The 17,871-nt window shown below is 36.8% G+C and overlaps 1 protein-coding gene across 4 annotated transcripts in view; it reads right to left on the reverse strand.

Moving 5' to 3' along the window:
- LOC111150875 (tudor domain containing 5) overlaps window positions 1-17,871 on the reverse strand; it is an 84,051-nt gene that overhangs the window by 53,505 nt on the left and 12,675 nt on the right. For all 4 annotated transcript variants that reach the window (XM_022508543.1, XM_022508539.1, XM_022508542.1 and 1 more), the window contains exons 4-5: window positions 7,817-7,900; window positions 5,111-5,167 (exon numbers count right to left, since the gene is read on the reverse strand). In XM_022508543.1, coding sequence (XP_022364251.1) covers window positions 5,111-5,167; window positions 7,817-7,900 — 141 coding nt within the window. The remainder of the gene's footprint in view (window positions 1-5,110; window positions 5,168-7,816; window positions 7,901-17,871) is intronic.

Genomic DNA, 17,871 nt, shown 5'->3' on the forward strand with positions numbered 1-17,871 from the left:
TGATATTGTCCCACCAGTCTCTCAGACTCTGCTTTTTTTTTTTAAAGATTTTATTTATTTATTTATTTGACAGACAGAGATCACAAGTGGGCAGAGAGAGAGGAGAAAGCAGGGTCCCCACTGAGCAGGGAGCCCGATATGGGGCTCGATTCCAGGACCCTGGGATCATGACCTGAGCTGAAGGCAGAGGCCTTAACCCCCTGAGCCACCCAGGTGCCCCTCAGACTCTGCTTTTTTTAATCTTTCATTTATTTTCTCTATTCTTCAGATTGAACCATTTCTATTGATCTGTCTTGAAGTTCACCAGTGCTTTCTTCTGCCACTTCCAATTTGTTAAGATACTGCAGTGAATTTTTTTTTTAACTTTTAGAAAATCATTTTTTTTTATAGTTTTTCTCCAGTAAGACATGCTATCTGTTCATCCAGTATGAACACATATTTCTTTATATCCCTTAACAGGACTATAAAAGCTCTTTAAAACCCTTTTTCTAACTTCAACATCTGCATCACCGATATTTCCATTCATTACTTTTTCTCTTCACTAAGGATATTTTGTTTCTTAATTATATTTTGTTTCTGATTTAGTAAATTGGTTTGTATCCTCGACATGATGAAGGATATACCAAAAAGACTCTGGAATTGTTCATATTCCTTTTAAGCCAACTGCTTTTTGCTTTGTTTTAGCAGGCCATGAATTTGGCCGAACTTAAATTCTGCCTCTCTGTGATGATCAACAGCTGAAATATAGTTAGTTCTTTTAGCCTTACTAGGCTACTCTGACCCTGCTGCAACCATGCATAGTTAACTATCAACCAGAGATTTGGGCAGAATTTGTTGTTCCTCCTCCATAGCTCTATCCTAAAATTTCTCCCTTCATTTTTCAGCTGCTTACACAGCTCTAAACACTGTCCTCTGGTTCTTCAAGCCAGTATATACTTCTGGTTTTTGTCCAAATCCAAAATTCCAAACATTGGATGAGGCCTGCCATGAGGCCAAAATCTAGGCAAATAAAAAAGGTGTCATTCCCTCTTCCAGATGGTGAATCCTGTCCAGTTTCTGCCTACTTTTACTTTATATTTTTTTAAAGATTTTATTTATTTATTTGACAGAGATCACAAGTAGGCAAGAGACAGGCAGAGAGAGAGGGGGAAGCAGGCTACCTGCCGAGCAGAGAGCCTGTTGTAGGGCTCAATCCCAGGACCCTGAGATCACGACCTGAGCCGAAGGCAGAGGCTTTAACCCACTGAGCCGCCCAGGCGTGACTCTGCCTACTTTTAGATATTGATTTAGTACCTTCAGACAGTGGTTTTTTAAAACTTTGTACAGAATTTATAATACTTATCTTCAAGATTGTTCCAATATAAGCTACTCATACATGTCATCTTAATTTATTTGCATGCCTGAGTTTCTCACTAGATTTCAAAAACCTTAGAGATTTTTTTATGCCTAGATCCCCAGTGCCTCCTTCATTTCCTCTGAATTTTCAAAATGTTCCTCATATGTACCTGTTTTCTTTTTTCCTGAGGGCATTATCTGTTGTATTTTTTTGCTCTTATCATCTTTGCAGTTTAGTCTTCATTTTGTTTTTTTTTTTTAAAGATTTTATTTATTTATTTGAGAGAGAGACAGTGAGAGAGAGCATGAGTGAGGAGAAGGTCAGAGAGAGAAGCAGACTCCCCGCGGAGTGGGGAGCCCGATGCGGGACTCAATCCTGGGACTCCAGGATCATGACCTGAGCTGAAGGCAGTCGTCCAACCAACTGAGCCACCCAGGCATCCCTAGTCTTCATTTTGGAAGTGATTTTTTTCTTTTCTTTCTAATTCTGCCCAGTCTATTATCACCTTACTTCCAAATCCATATACTTCAGATTTATGTTGTTCATGAAAGAACAACTTTCTTAATGTATCTTTTTGAAAAAGTAGGCTTCAGTTTTGATCTGTATTAAGGGCATGCATTTCTGACATGCTTTCACTATTTATAGATAAATTACTCTTCTCCTTATTCTCTTTTTTTCTTAACACAGTGAAGATGTTTGGTTCTGATCTTCTTCTGTTGCATATTTTAGGTGAAATTCATTTTCCTAATTTGTATAACACTCTGGACTGCTTTTCTGCTTCAGACGTCCTTCTACTATTCTCATATACTGTTAAGAAATATAGTACCTTAGTACAGCCACAAAAGTTCCTCAAAAAATTAAAAATAAAAATACCATATGATCCAATAATTTTATTATTAGGGATTTACCCAAAAAAATGAAAACATTAATTTAATCTATGTACCACTATGTTTCTTGCAATATTATTTACAGCACCCAAAATAATGGAAGCAACCTAAGAGTCCATCAGTAGATGAATGGATAAGGAAGATGTGGTACACACACAGGAGTATTACACAGCCATAGAAAAGGAGAGGATCTTGCCATCTGCAACAACATGGATGGGCCTAGAGGGTACAATGCTAAGTGAAATAAGTCAGACTGAGAAAGACATACCACACGACTTCACTCATATGTGGAATATTTAAAAAAAAAAAAAAAAAAAGAACAACAAAAAAAAGCAGAATCAGACCTGTAAACACAGAGAACTGATGGTTGCCAGAAGGCAGTGGATGCGGAGGATGGGCAACTGGTCAAAGGGAGTGGGAGATGCAGGTTCCAGTTATGGAATGAGTAAGTCACAGGAATAAAGGCATAGCATAAGGAATATAGTCAATGATACTGTAATAGTGTTGTATGGTGACAGATGGCAGCTACAATAGTGGTGAGAATAGCATCATATTTAAACTCGTTCAGTTGCCATGAAGTACACTTCAAACAAGTGTAACATGGTCAATGACACTCAAATTTTTAAAAAATATATATATTTATATATATATTTTTTTATATATTTTTATAGATATATAGATATTATACATATATCTGTTTTTGAAATATCCTGGCTCTCTTCTTTTAAGCCTTACATCTGGACCTTCTTTTTCTATGGTCCCTATCCTGCTCAATTTTTCTCTCATGTCTGGTCCTATCTGGAAGGGAACTCTGGCCTGTCCATTTCAAGAATTCACAGAGGCTACCATGCTCCAGCCTGATTCAAGCCTTACCATGAAACACTCTCTGCTATTAGATATAGCAAAGTATTATCCAGTTTCAGCTGCTGTTTTTAAAATGGCTTGCTATACTGTCTAGTGAATTATCTTACAGTTACTTTGTAATTTTTTATTCCCAGATCCATCAGAAATCGGATCTCTTATTTCCTTCTATTTTCTTCTGACACAGACACTGGTAACATGAAGACCCTGTAGCTGCTGGTAATTACTCTCCACACAACTGTTCTTAGAAAATATATTACCCAATTTTGTTGTAGATATTATCAGTGGATTTTTAGTTTTGCTATCTAATTTCTCTGTCTTTATGTGGAGCCTCAGGGAAAGCCAAAATCTATGCTGCCACTACAATATTTTCCCTTCAATTAACAACTAAACAAGCCATTTTGAATACAGACTACCGAATGGGTAGTTCAAGAGGGCAAATCAAACAGGTAGCTTTTTTATCACACTGGATAAATAAAGGGTTAAGCAAATATTTTTATAAGTTAGAACAAAAGTTAAAATAAATCTATACTTACTGTATACTTCTAATCATGAAGCTGAATTTCTGCCTGTTTACTAAGAAAAGCAAAGAGCTTCACTATAACATTAAAAGGTTTTAACTTCTCCAAGATTGCTGACTTGCAAGCTTAACACCTTGAACTGTTATTACAAGCTACATTTGACTGTGGTATAAAAATCTTCACTTTCAGTTGTGACTCTGGCATAGGAGACTGAATTTTACCCATACATTTTGTGATAAGTCATATTCTCTTACAGACTTTATTCTGGAATTTCATTATAAGGTTAAGTTAATTTGCTGGTTCGTCACCAAGACCCTTTGTTTTAAGTCTAAAATTTTGTGGCACAAAAAGATTCATATTTTTAAAACAATGGGAACTTGTCTTCTCCATCATTTCCAAGGGATGATGCCTATCTTTTCAATCTTTTCTTTCTTCTAAGAGTTAATATTTATTGAACAATTACTATGGGGCAGGCACTGTTCTAAGTATTTCATTTTTAAGTCATTAAAACTTGGCAAAACTCTCTAAGTTAGTTATCCTGACTTTAGATATCATTTATAAATCAGCACAGAGAAGCTAATGTATTTAACCATTATGCTGTAGTATCTCACAAAATCTGTTTATATCTGTTTATATATATGACAGTTTCCATAGCACAGAAGTTAAGATTCAGGATTCAAAACCTGGGGTTCAAATCCTGACTCCACCTGTTACCACCTGCCCCTTAGGCAAGTTACTTCTTGTGCTTCAGTCTGTTGTGAAAAATCAAATAAACTACAATATGAAAAGCATTCAGAACAGAGCCCAGCACAGAGCTAGTATGTACCCAGATCTTACCATTTTTTTAAACTGGCTATGTGACAGGGTCTAAATTACCATTCTGCAACTTGATTTTTTCACTAAACAGATGATGACCCATGTTGCAGAATACACCTAGTTTATTTTATCTACAATGTATTATTCCATCACATAAATGTCAGTCTCTATTTATCCATTCTCCTATTGAGTCATTTAATCTGTTTCCAGTTTTTGTCTCTGCTGCCAGATGCACATGCCTTATGCAGGTCTCCACACGCACACACGTAAGAGTTTCTCTGTAGTATGTATGTAGAAGTGGAAATGCTGGACCACTGGGGGTGCTTATCTTCAACTTTGATACTGTCAAAAGTCCAAAGGGGTTTTGTCTCACAAGAAATGGAGGACATATTCTGTTTTTCCACATCCCCACTGACACCTTGCACTGCCAGACCTTAAAAATAAATTAACTTTTATTCTAATAATATCATAACATTAAATGGTAAAGATATCCTATGTATAATGAGGTACTTATAAAGGACCATATTCTTAACTCTTTTAGTAAAGAAAATGATAGCAAAATGCAAAACAAAATGTTGAAGTACCGCATAGACCTGGAGGAGCCAAGGAGTAGACACAAAATTTCTACACATCAAAGAAACCTAAGAAATAAAAAAATAAACATGGTTGATGAAAAATAAAATACTCACCTCAAACTCTCTGAGCAGTTTAGAAATAAGCAAACCCTCCGGAAACTTGGATACTACCTAACAGAAAATACAATACAATATAAATAGACATTATTAGGATTCTGGCTAACAAAATATCAAAATAAAAACACTATAAACTTAAATAGTAACAAAGATAAAAAATAAGATTAGTGAGTGAATGAATTAAAAGTCACAATATTTTTAAAATCAGTTTTTAAAAAAGGATAACAAAAAAAAAAGGCTTCCAACATTTCCAGAGTTGAGAAATCATTCTTGCACAGTACTGCAATGCCACAGCTCTCCAGAAATTCCTACAATTCTTTAGAAAACATAGTTAGCTTTAGCTCACATAAATATTCTACAACATAATTTCAAGCATTTTATTTTAAATATTTTATCTTTAAGTAATCATAACACCTAGTGTGGGGCTCGAACTCACAACCCCGAGATCAAGAGTCACATACTCTACTGAATGAGTCAGCCAGGCACCTCTCAAACATTTTAAATGGTAGAAAAGAAAATGAATACTACAGAAAACTTTGAAAAATTCAGTTAAGCAAAGAAAAAGTTATCATAGTTATTGTTGCCCATATGCACATAAAAATACCTGTATTTAATATAAAAATAAAGTCACCATTTCTATAACAAGTTTTTTATTACCATACCATAAGCAACTCTACATGTCAGTAAATATGGATCAACATGTTTACTAGCTATAGAGTTTTCAGATTATTTGATATACCTAAATTTACTTACTTGATCCTCTATTTATGGCTGTGTCCTGTGTTTTATTGTCACAAATATAATTATTTTCATATTTGCATACTATCTTTTAGGAAAAATTCCTAAATTACTCTACCTCAAAGTATAAAAAGCTTTGTGTCGTCCAGATTTTTCCAAATATTACGTTTCATTAAAAAGTCTAAATCAAGCTTCAGAAAAATATAAAAATGGTTCCAAAATCCTATGACCAGAGATAGTTGTTGCTGCTTTTAATAAATCATCCTTTAAGAACCTCTTCATGTAGACACACACATTATACATGATTTTACATGAAAGGACAATACTAAACATCCTATTCTATAAAATCTGTTTTAATATGTCAAGAAGATACTGCCATGTAAATTAACTGAGATATACATAAACTTTCTTTTTTTTTTTTTTTTTTTAAGATTTTATTCATTTATTTGACAGAGATCACAAGTAGGCAGAGAGGCAGACAGAGAGAGAGAGGGAGAAGCAGGCTCCCCGCTGAGCAGAGAGCCCGATGCGGGGCTCAATCCCAGGACCCTGGGATCATGACCTGAGCCGAAGGCAGAGGCTTTAACCCACTGAGCCACCCAGGTGCCCCATAATCACTGGGTACATGGCCAAATGTCCAAACAAAAAAATAGGGTTTGAATGAAAAAATAGGGTTTTTGCATTTCACCCAATAAAACCACGACATCTGAAATGGAATAATATAAAGAAGTAAGAGTCGTAATGGCACTCTGATCATTCAGATAAGAATAGCTCCCACCAAATTTTAAGTGTACATACCCTTTAGCCTGATACATTAACAGCCAAAGAGCTTTCACAAATTAAAAAGGAAAAACAACAAATTAGGCCCAAGACATGAACAGGTAATTCACATAAGAAATATAGATGGAGGGGTGCCTGGGTGGCTCAGTTGGTTAAGCGACTGCCTTCTGCTCAGGTCATGATCCTGGAGTCCCAGGACTGAATCCTGCATGGGACTCCCTACTCAGCGGGGAGTCTGCTTCTCCCTCTCACCCTCTCCCTTCTTGTGCTCTCTCTCCCACTTTCTCTCTCTCAAGTAAATAAATAAAATCTTAAAAAATAAATAAATACAAATGGCTACTAAGCATATGAAAAGATGCTCAATATAAAAATCAAGAGGTATAAATTAAACATTATTGGATAGTAACATTTCACCATCAATGGGAATACAAATCTGTTCAGATCTTTTAGAGGGTGATTAAGTATTAATGACCAAAACTAAATTATTCAATGCCTTTGACAAGTCTGCTTCCAGACACATGTTCAAGGACATTAACTGTAACATTTTTTTAATAGCCATGCTAGAAACAACCGCAACATAATCAATCCCAGATCTCATAAATGAAAGTGCACTGGCAGAGCGGAATGCCATATAATGTTTAGAATAATATTCGACATCCATATATATGAAACTGATACTGGAAATACCTTGAACTGTTTGCTAACAATGATTTATGGGGGTAAGAGGAAGAAAAAAAGAAAGACAGCATGGAAGAATTCCATTTGCTAAATAATTTCGAGAACATTAAAAATTATTATGGGGGCGCCTGGGTGGCTCAGTGGGTTAAGCCTCTGCCTTCGGCTCAGGTCATGATTCCAGGGTCCTGGGATCGAGCCCCGCATCGGGCTCTCTGCTTGGTGGGGAGCCTGCTTCCTCCTCTCTCTCTCTCTCTCTCTGCCTGACTCTTTGCCTACTTGTGATCTTGGTCTGTCAAATAAATAAAATAAAATTATTAAAAAAAAAATTATTAGGAGTAATTTTTTTCTGATCTTAAAGGAATAGCCATTCCATTTGCAATACATTTAAAAAGATCAGATATTAAGTATAAAATAAATACTCACAGGCAAAGAAAATTTAACCACAAATGAGATCTAAATGTGTAATTGATTATTCCTATTCATTTCCCAGAAACAGAAAATACTTACAAATCGTATCTTATGTTTTAGTTCTGGATTGATAGTCCCTCCAGGTCCAATCTGTGCAATAACTGATTTGAATGTATTCTCCAGCTATGGAAAAAAAAAAAAGTTCAAGTTATAATCCAAAAAGAAAAAGATCAAAGATAAATCTGAACAATATGTAAAAGGAAACACCTACCACAGGAAATGTTTTTCAATCAAATGGGTAAATTCTTAAGAGGCATTGTTACATTTCATACCATATAAAATATATTTAGAGTAGATGAAATCTATAAAACTAAACACTCTTCAAGTTTTCAGGGTAATTAACATTCTCTGAAACAATCAGATTCTAGAGTATTCCATTTTTCAAACTCCTACTCAATCTCCTACTCTTACCCAGAAAGGATTTTTGAAATTTTTTCTGTTTATAAAAGTTTGGTGTTTGTTAAACACATGCCTAGTGAATGCCAAATGCAAGGAAGGGACTAAATGGCAGAAGGTCCTGGGAGGGAGGAAAGAATGTGAGCCGGGGCAGGGAGGAAAAGCTCTTCTCTTCTAACAGGAAAGAAGAGAAAGAACCAGGCGGGATACAGAACGTGGGTCAGAAGGTGGAGTGACTATCTGATGGCTTCAGTATTCTGAGTTCTGCAGTAAGGCCCAGTCCTTAGAGCTGGAGGGAAAGGGGAGACAGTTCAGGCAGTTGAGAAAGCAGAAAAATAAGGTGAGGAAGTGATGGAGGACTATCCAAATGCGATAGGCAGGGAGTAAAGACAGGAGAGGCATGAGCTAAGACAACAGGGGTCTAAGGATGTTTGTTGAGACAAACCAAAGGTATAGAGGTCCTAATAAGGTAGAAGATGATATACAGGACTATCTGGAAAAATAAGCCAGAAGCACAGGCAGTCACAGTCAGGGAAGCATGGCGCCTATGAAGACAGCCCCACCCGGTAAACAGCCATGGCAGGGGAGACCTAAGTGAATCAAAGACCATGGATTCGCATTTCTCTCAGTAAAACCACAACATCTGAGATGGGATGATTTAAAGCAGTAAGAGTCATAATGTATGTTTAAAGATAGTAATGTTTAAACATGTATATTTAAAGCATGTATGTTTAAATACACATGTTTAAAGTAAGCGAGAAAAATAGATGCTAGAAAAAACACAAAGGTATAACAAAAAACACACACCACCCTAAAATCCTACCATATAGAATCATTATTAGTATTTTTTCCTTCTAAACTTTCTATTTTTTTCATCTTTCTTCTTGTTGTCACTTGGCCTGTCATTACTGACAAACTGTATATCCTCTCAGGTCTCAGTTTCTTCATCTGGAAAATGAAGACAGTTTCAGTATCTTGTAAGATTAACAGGAAAAGGGGATGGGAGGAAGACTAGATTCTTGGGATTATACCACTAGCTTTCACAAAAAGCCTCAGCCCTGGGCTTGTGTTCTTCACATGCTTCTTCTGTATCTGCCATCAGAGAACTCGCCAAAGCTCTCCCAGTGAACAGCTAAGAAAATCTAAAGGGAACGGATTCCTCACATCCCGACATACTCGCCCCATGAGAAGAGTCAGTATAACAACTTCTTGTATTATTACTGTGCTAGGTGTTGCAAGGGACCAAAAAAAAGGGACACATCAGTGTCATTCCTCTCAAGCCACTTAAAATTAAGTAGGGAAAGGAGATAAAAGCATAAACTGCTATAACCTAAGGGCGCCTCAGAAGAGAGACAGAAATGCAGAGGGATCTATTATCACATTAGGTTACAAATACAAGGAAAGCCTCCTTTCTGAAGGGCCTTGAAGGGTGGTAGAGATGGCAAGGAAGCCATAAGGAACTTCATGAGCTCAGGTGAAAAGGGGAAAAAAATAACTCGCCTGAAGGCACTAAGGAAGTAGTGGGAGATAATAATGAAGAACAGAGAAGGACTACAGAATACCTCCAAACAAAGGAGCTTTACTTGGTTATATTTAAAAAACAAAAAACAAACCAAAAAAAACAACCTTGAGATTTTCAGCAAGGGATAGACATAATCAGAATTTTAATCTGTCAGCAGAAAATGATATAAGAGGGGTGGACAACCAACAGGGAACCCACTGATAATCTCTGGAAGGGAGTCTTCACCGGGTCACTAAGACGAGGGGACAATTATAAAGGTGGAACATGGAATCTGTAGAAATTAGGAAAGATTCCAGTGCAGGCAAGGGAACTGCTGACTCGATAGGGATGAATAATAAGAGGCCCAGGGAAACAGCCTCTAAGACTGCAAGTTTTAGGAGGAAATCTAAAGGACCCTGGAACACAGATGTAGGTTTTTGCTGGTTTTTAACAAATTCCAAAAGTTCAGGAAACTGAGAGGTAATGACAGGATGAAAATTACAAATGTGATTTTTCTCTCTGGAGCATGGCTTGGGACAGGGTCAGGAAAGGACAGCCCAGGGGGCAAACCTGGCCTTTGCCATCTGTATTTGTACTGCCCGTAAGCTTGAAATAGTCTCAATATTTTTAAGTAGTAGGGGGAAAAACATAAAATGAATATATTGTGACACATGAAAATTATATGACACTCAAATTTCAGTATTCATAAATAAAATCTTACTGGAACATGCCACATTCGCTCATTTACACATTACCTACATGATTGTGTTTCACACTACAAGGGCAGAGTTGAGCGTTTACAAAAGAGACCATTTGGACCTCAAGCCTCAAATATTTACCATGTGGCCCTTTAAAGAAAACAGTCACCAGGCCTGGGCTTAAGATGTCAAAATGATAGGTTCTTAGCTAAGAATAGAATGCTTCTCAAGAAGAAAAAAAAAATGTTTTTTTGCCTCAAGCTAGATCACTAAATTAAGATGACTTTAAGCTGAATGGGATAGGGAAGATTTCTTAAAGTGCAGCAAATCTTGGGGATATCTATAATTGGAGGGTAGAAGTTATAATGAGAGGGAAGGTCAGCGAGAGAGGAAGGTAATCAGTGACTGACACAAGGAAATAATCTGAGGCAACACTGATTTCAATAATATTTCAGTCTCAGATGCCTACCTAGCAAACACAAAGAATGGATAATCAATCAATCAAACAAAAATTATATTGCAGGGGCATAAATAAAGATGGAAAGTGACAGGAGAAAAAATACCATATTCAAATAGGAGTCTCTAGGATTAGAGAAGAGACAGAAGAACTCTGAATCAGAAAATGGTACTCCTCAAAAAAATGGACAAAAACATAAATAGGCAATTGATAAATAGTAACATTAAGCAATAAAAGCATGAAGCTTAACCTCTAATAAACAGACATTAGTCAGATATAGTTACTTGCCTATCAAAGTGGAAAATTATTTTTACAATAATGCCCACTTATTCATTCAACAAAAAGGTTCTGAACACATACTATGTGCTCCACAGTGGATATACAGGGTAAATAAATTAGAAATGGTCACTGCCATTCTGGAACCTGGTGGTCTAGTATGGGGAGACAAACATGAAATAATCATAAATATATAATTGCAATTATGATAAATATCATGAAAAGACTCACAGAGTGTCATGAAAGGGTAATATCCTTAAAAGCATTAGGAAAGCAATGGGAGATCTAATAGACTGGGTTTGTGGGGAGGGAGAGATCATCTATGCTGGGTACTAGCAAAGGTACAAAAGAAGAAGCACATTCCATACACACCTTATCTAAGTGTTAACTAAAACAACTTTTATGGAGGACAACCTAACCACATAAAAATACAATTTTTTTTAAAGATTTTATTTATTTATTTGACAGACAGAGATCACAAGTAGGCAGAGAGGCAAGCAGAGAGAGAGGAGGAAGCAGGCTCCCCGCCGAGCAGCAAGCCCAATGCGGGACTCGATCCCAGCACCCTGAGATCATGACCTGAGCCAAAGGCAGAGGCTTAACCCACTGAGCTACCCAGGCGCCCCTAAAAATACAATTTTTTTTTGATGCAGTGATTGTTGCTCCAGAAACTTATCCTGTGAAGTAATGATTTTCATCACAAGGCTATTTTTAATAACACACACTAGAAACAGGCTTAATGCCTAATCAACGTTACAAGTTAAATTACCGTACATCCTACCACCAATAAAAATCATGTTGCATTACAATACTTAATAATGTGGGATGTTCACAACTTACAGTTAGGACTAAAGAAAAAAAAAAAAAGCAGGTCACAAACCTGGACCAGAATGGTTCTAATTTTATTTAAAAGGAAAAAGAAAGAAAGAAAGAAAGAGCGAGCTGCTTAGCATAATACTCTTTAGCTCCATCTATGTCATTGTAAATGGCAAGATTTCCTTCTTTTGTATGGTTGAGCAATATTACATTGTGTATATATATACACCATATCTTCTTTATCCATTATCAGTTGATGGATGCTGTTTCCATAGTTTGGCTATTGTAGCGATTACTGCTATAAACACTAGGGTGCATGTATGCCTTTCAAAATCAGTCCGTCAGAAAGACAAATATATGATTTTAGTCCTATGTGGAATTTAAGAAACAAAACCAATGAGCAAAGGGGGGTGGGAGAGAGAAAAACCAAGAAACAGACTTAACTGTAGAGAACAAACTGATGGTCACCAGAGGGGAAAGAATGGGGGGATGGGAAAAACAAGTGATAGAGATGAAGGTGTGCACTTGTGACAAGCTCCAGGTGACATACAAAGTGCCGAACCACTACACTGTACCCCCTGAAACTAATATACTACTGTATGTTCACTGGAATTTAAATAAAAATTTTCAAAGAAAAAGTTAACTTTTCTGAGTGATAAAAGTATAGGTGATTTTTATTTTCTGTGCTTTCCTGTATTTCAAATCTTCTCCAATCAATCTTTATTACTTTGTAATAAGAAATTTTTTTTTTAAAAACAGACACCTGGGTGATATTTGGAAACATGGGGGTGGGAGCATTTTGGAAAGAAGAGGCACGATGCTAAAAGCAGGAAGGAACAGAAATGACATCTTAGAGGAATATTCTGCAGCCCTTCGGCCAGATGGTAAAACATAAATACACTTCTGATCAAGATCACAAAACTGGCACAGACACACATAGAAGCAAAGTCTTCAACTGCTGAAGTACTTGTTAGGTACCTCATCTGACAAGAAACCAGACAGTATGGAATGTGACTTGCCATACTAAAAATTTCATCCAAACTCACAAGAAAACAGACAGGGAACAGCTCCTTTTAGTTGGCCAGGGAACACAACTTCCAAAACTGCATTAATGAACCCAACAAACAGCTCCTGTTGACAGTAACTGTTTAATATTCCCAGTTGCTTGCTTGTCCACGATACTCTTAAAAAGACAGCTGGGCCAGGTCATCAAGGAAAATAAAAAAGCATCTTTTCTTACATGCAACACCAAGCACACCACCTAATTCACATAGAAATGATCAACTCCTTGGTCGCAAATTAAAAGTTCAGTGCAAACGAACACCCAGCCCTGATTTTTAATTCATTTAAGACCAGAGCTTTTTTGTAACTCCATGGTCACCTACTTTAAACCTCACACTGTATGTTACAATGAAGTTTTCTAATGTGTAAGATGGGAGCAGAGTAGCATGGGGGCACTCCAGATGGTATGAAGGCTAGAGAACCCAGAAATGCCAGATCCCTGCTCCTTGACCAAACATTCTCACAGGCAATGACCTATCAATGGAAGCAAAGGAACACTATGGTTAGCTGTGATCTGGGACTACATGCAGACAGAGCATCTGAGGCTTCATTTCTAGAAAATATGGCTAATCCATGCTCATCCACTCACATTGTCATTCTCCATGTAAACTTCCTCTCAGCCAGTATAAAGGAAATGTAATAGAATGTGGTAAAAAGATTATTCCTATCTTGCAAAACAGAGTTTAAATTGTTCTAACCATTTGCTTTGTGAAACAAAGCATGGCAATGGGCAAAGGGTGTTATACCAAAGACCACGCCTGGCTGTTCCTCTTAGAGGTAAAAGATGAACAAATACTAATACTCATTTTACAAAGGAGAAATTTATTTTTCTTCTTGTTAATAACATGTTTTTCTTACTACAAAACAGTATATGTTCACTGTGGAAAACATAAAATACAGTTTATAAAAAAGTCTGTAAATGTATAATTTAAGTGTGTTATACGTGTTCTTTTTCTACACTAATATATATACTTTAGAATTCTGAGTAGGGGGGGCGCCTGGGTGGCTCAGTGGGTTAAAGCCTCTGCCTTCGGCTCAGGTCATGATCCCAGGGTTCTGGGATCGAGTCCCACATCGGGCTCTCTGCTCAGTGGGGAGCCTGCTTCCTCCTCTCTCTCTGCTTGCCTTTCTGCCTACTTGTGATCTCTGTCAAATAAATAAATAAAATATTAAAAAAAAAAAAAAAGAATTCTGAGTAGGACCACATAGCAAACTGTTAGATCTATAATTCTGAAGAAATGGCAAGTTGTACATTTACAAATAGGATTACGTAGGATCTGATAATTACATGGAGTCTGTCCTGCTAGCAAATTAAAGTATGTAATTTAGGAATTAGAACCCACACTTTGGAACAAGATTCAAACAGCTCCCATGGCAAAAACTTCAACTGGCAGTGAAATGTGGTTACTAGATTGCATATATGAGGAATTCTTGGAGCTGCATGAAACTGAAAGGAAAACAGAGAAAAAGTGTCTGTGCTTCCCTCTCACCCTCTCCTTGGGGCCATGCCAGGAGCAAAGGTCCTAAACAGTGCACTAAATAGTGCCTGGTTCTGATGGTTACAGGCAGAATCTCCCCACCCCATTTTATGGAGTTTAAAGTCTTTGAAAAAGAAGTATGTACTATCATTAATATTTTTTCTGGAATTTTTAGTCAGTACAATAAATTTGGAAGATAGAAGAACTTCAAACACTGGAAAAAACAAAGCAAACTAATCCTTCATTGTTAAGCTTTACACAGTTAATTTATTTGGACTCAATCATTTTGAGTTTTGCTTTGTTAGTACTATACTGACTGAACTGTGTTTCCTAAAATTCCTATGTTGAAGCCCTAACCTTCAGTGTGATGTTTTTTGTGATGAGGTCAGTGGGTGAGTACAGTGTACACACACATACATATACACACACACAGGAATATTATTCAGCAAAGAAATCCTGCCATTTGTGACAACATGGATGGACCCTGAGGGCATTAAGCTCAGGGAAATAAGTCAGAGAAAGACAACCACTGTATGATCTCACTTACATGCAGAATCTAAAAAACCAAACAAAAAACTTGAGCTCACAGATATAAGAACCTGTTGATGGTATTCAGGGGCAGGAGTATAGGAATGGGTGAAATAAGTGGAGAAAGTCAAGAGGTACAAATTTCCAGTAATAAAAAGTCCTGGGATGGGGTGCTCTGGGTGGCTCAGCTGACTAAGTATCTGCCTTCAGCTCAGGTCATGATCCCAGGGTCCTGGAATCAAGTCGGGCTCTCTGCTTAGCGGGAAGCCTGTTTCTCCCTCTGCCTCTGCCACTACCCCTGTTTGTGTACACTCTCTGTCAAATCAATTTTTTTTTAATCTTAAAAAAAAGTCCTGGGATGTAATGTATGGCATGGCAACTATATTTAATAATGTATGTAATAATAATATAGAATAATAGACATTACATAATAATATACATTATATGATTATGTAACATATAATAGTTAACACAGTGTCAATAACACTATATTGTTTAAGTGAAAATTTCTAAGAGACTAGATCTTAAAAGTTCTCATCATAAGAAAAAATAATTTGTAAATATGTGTGATGATGGATGTTAAGTAGACCTACTATGATCATTTCATATTATAAACATACCAAAGCATCATGTTGAATATCTGAAACTAATGTCAGTGATATCTCAATTTTTTTTTAATCAATAAAAATTCTTTTAAAAGATATAACTCAGAAACAGATGGAGATACATACAGTCAGGTATGTAGGAAGAGGCACAGAGCTCCACACTGTCACCAGGCACGTCACTCTCCCCCCAGATCTCTACTGTTCATTAGCCTGGAAACTCTCCAAATCCAACATACTAGGATTTTTATGGAGGCTTTGTTCCAACACTATAACTGATTGACTCACTGGCCTCTGGTGAATGAATTCAATCTCCAGCCCCTTTCCTCTCTCAGGAGGTTGGAGGTAGAACTAAAAAGTTCTAACCCTCTAGTCACATTGTTGGCTCAAACTGGCAACTAGCCCCCATTCTTAGGTGCTTTCCAAAAGTCACATCATTAACAATAAAAGACACCTTTATAGCTTTCATCGCTTTAAAAATTGTAAGGTTTTAGGAGCTCTGTGCCAGAAAAGAGAAAAAAATGTATTTTTTATATAATAAATCACAATGTCACATCCTATAATCATCTTAATGGATGGAGAACATTTCTACATACATCCATGGGGAAAATCTCAGAATCTAGTAACAGAAAGGAATTTCCTCAACCTGGTTTATGGCATTTATAAAAATGGTACAGTTAAAACCATAGTTAATGATGAAAAATTGAATGTTTTCCCCCCACAGTCAGGAAAAAGCCAAGAATTTCCACTCTTACCACTTCTATGCATTATTATACCAGAGAGCCTAAGAAGAAAGAAAAAGCCATATAGATTGAAAAGGAAGTAAAAATGTCTACTCCCAGATAATATAATGATCTATGCAGAGAATCCCAATTCCGGGGCACCACAGTGGCTCAGTCGGTGAAGCATCTGACTCTTGATTTGGCTCAGGTCATGAGCTCAGGGTCCTGGGATCAACCACCTCCCCTCCAATCACATCGGGTTCCACACTCAGGGTCAGGAGTCTGCTTGAGGATTTCTTTCCCTCTCCCCCTTCCTGTGCCCCGCTCCTCCTCCCCCTCTCTCTTCCTGTCCCCCCCCAATACATAAATCTTTTTTTTTTAAATCCCAACTCTATAAAAGAGCTACTAGAATGATCTGAACTACAGAAATGAGTTTATCAGGTACCTTGATTCAAGGTCACAAGATTCAAGGTCAATATACAAAAAAGTCCAATTAATTTTCTATATACTAGCAACAATTAACTAGAAAATAAATTGAAAATATCCTTTATGGTATCAAAAATACAAAAAATGCAGGGGTAAAATTTAACAAAATATATGCAAGCCTTGGGTACTTAAACTATAAAAGAGTACTTAAAGACCCAAATGGAAAAACATACTATGCTCATGGATCAATACTGTTAAGATGTGATTTCTCCCAAACTCCTATAGACCTAATGTAATTCTAATGAAAATCACAAGAGGCAGTATTTATTTTTGGTGGAAATTAACAAGCTGGTTTATATCAAACTAAGTTTATCTGAAAATGCAAAGAACCTAGAGTAGCAAAAACAATTTGAAAAAGAAAGCTGTAGGACTTAACTATGTAATTTCAAGATGTTACAAAACTAGAATAATCAAGATAGTGTGGTATTGGCAAAAGAACATGTAAATCAATGGACAGAATAAAGAATCCTAAAACCTACACATATAAGAGGTCAATAAATTTGATAGAGGTGCCAAATTAATAAGGTAGTTCAGTGAGGAAAACAGTATTTTACAAAAAATAGTGCTAGAGGAATTAGCTATCCATTGCAAAAAAACTTTCATCCATATTGGTACCTTATATAAAAATTAACTTGAGGGGTGCCTGGGTGGCTCAGCGGTTAAGCCTCTGCCTTCAGCTCAGGTCATCATCTCAAGGTCCTGGGATGGAGCCCCACGTCAGGCTCTCTGCTAGGCAGGGAGCCTGCTTCCCCCTCTCTCTCTGCCTGCCTCTCTGCCTACTTGTGATCTCTCTCTCTCTCTCTCTCTGTCAAATAAATGAATAAAATCTTAAAAAAAAAATTAACTTGAGATGGAAAATAAACTTAAGAAGAACTAAGGAAATAAGGTAAGCACAGACCAGAAGAAAGCATTTGCAAAACATGTCTCTGGTAAAGGACTTGTACACATTCATATATAATTCTTCCAACTCAACACAAATCTCAATTTTTAAGAATGAGCAAAGGATGTGAAGACACACTTTAAAGATGTACAAAAGGAAATGTGCATATGAAAAGATGCCCAACATTATTCA

The sequence above is a fragment of the Enhydra lutris genome, unplaced genomic scaffold (genome assembly GCF_002288905.1).
Source record: "Enhydra lutris kenyoni isolate GAN:26980312 unplaced genomic scaffold, ASM228890v2 scaffoldscaffold24, whole genome shotgun sequence".
In the NCBI taxonomy this organism is placed as follows: Eukaryota; Metazoa; Chordata; class Mammalia; order Carnivora; family Mustelidae; genus Enhydra; species Enhydra lutris.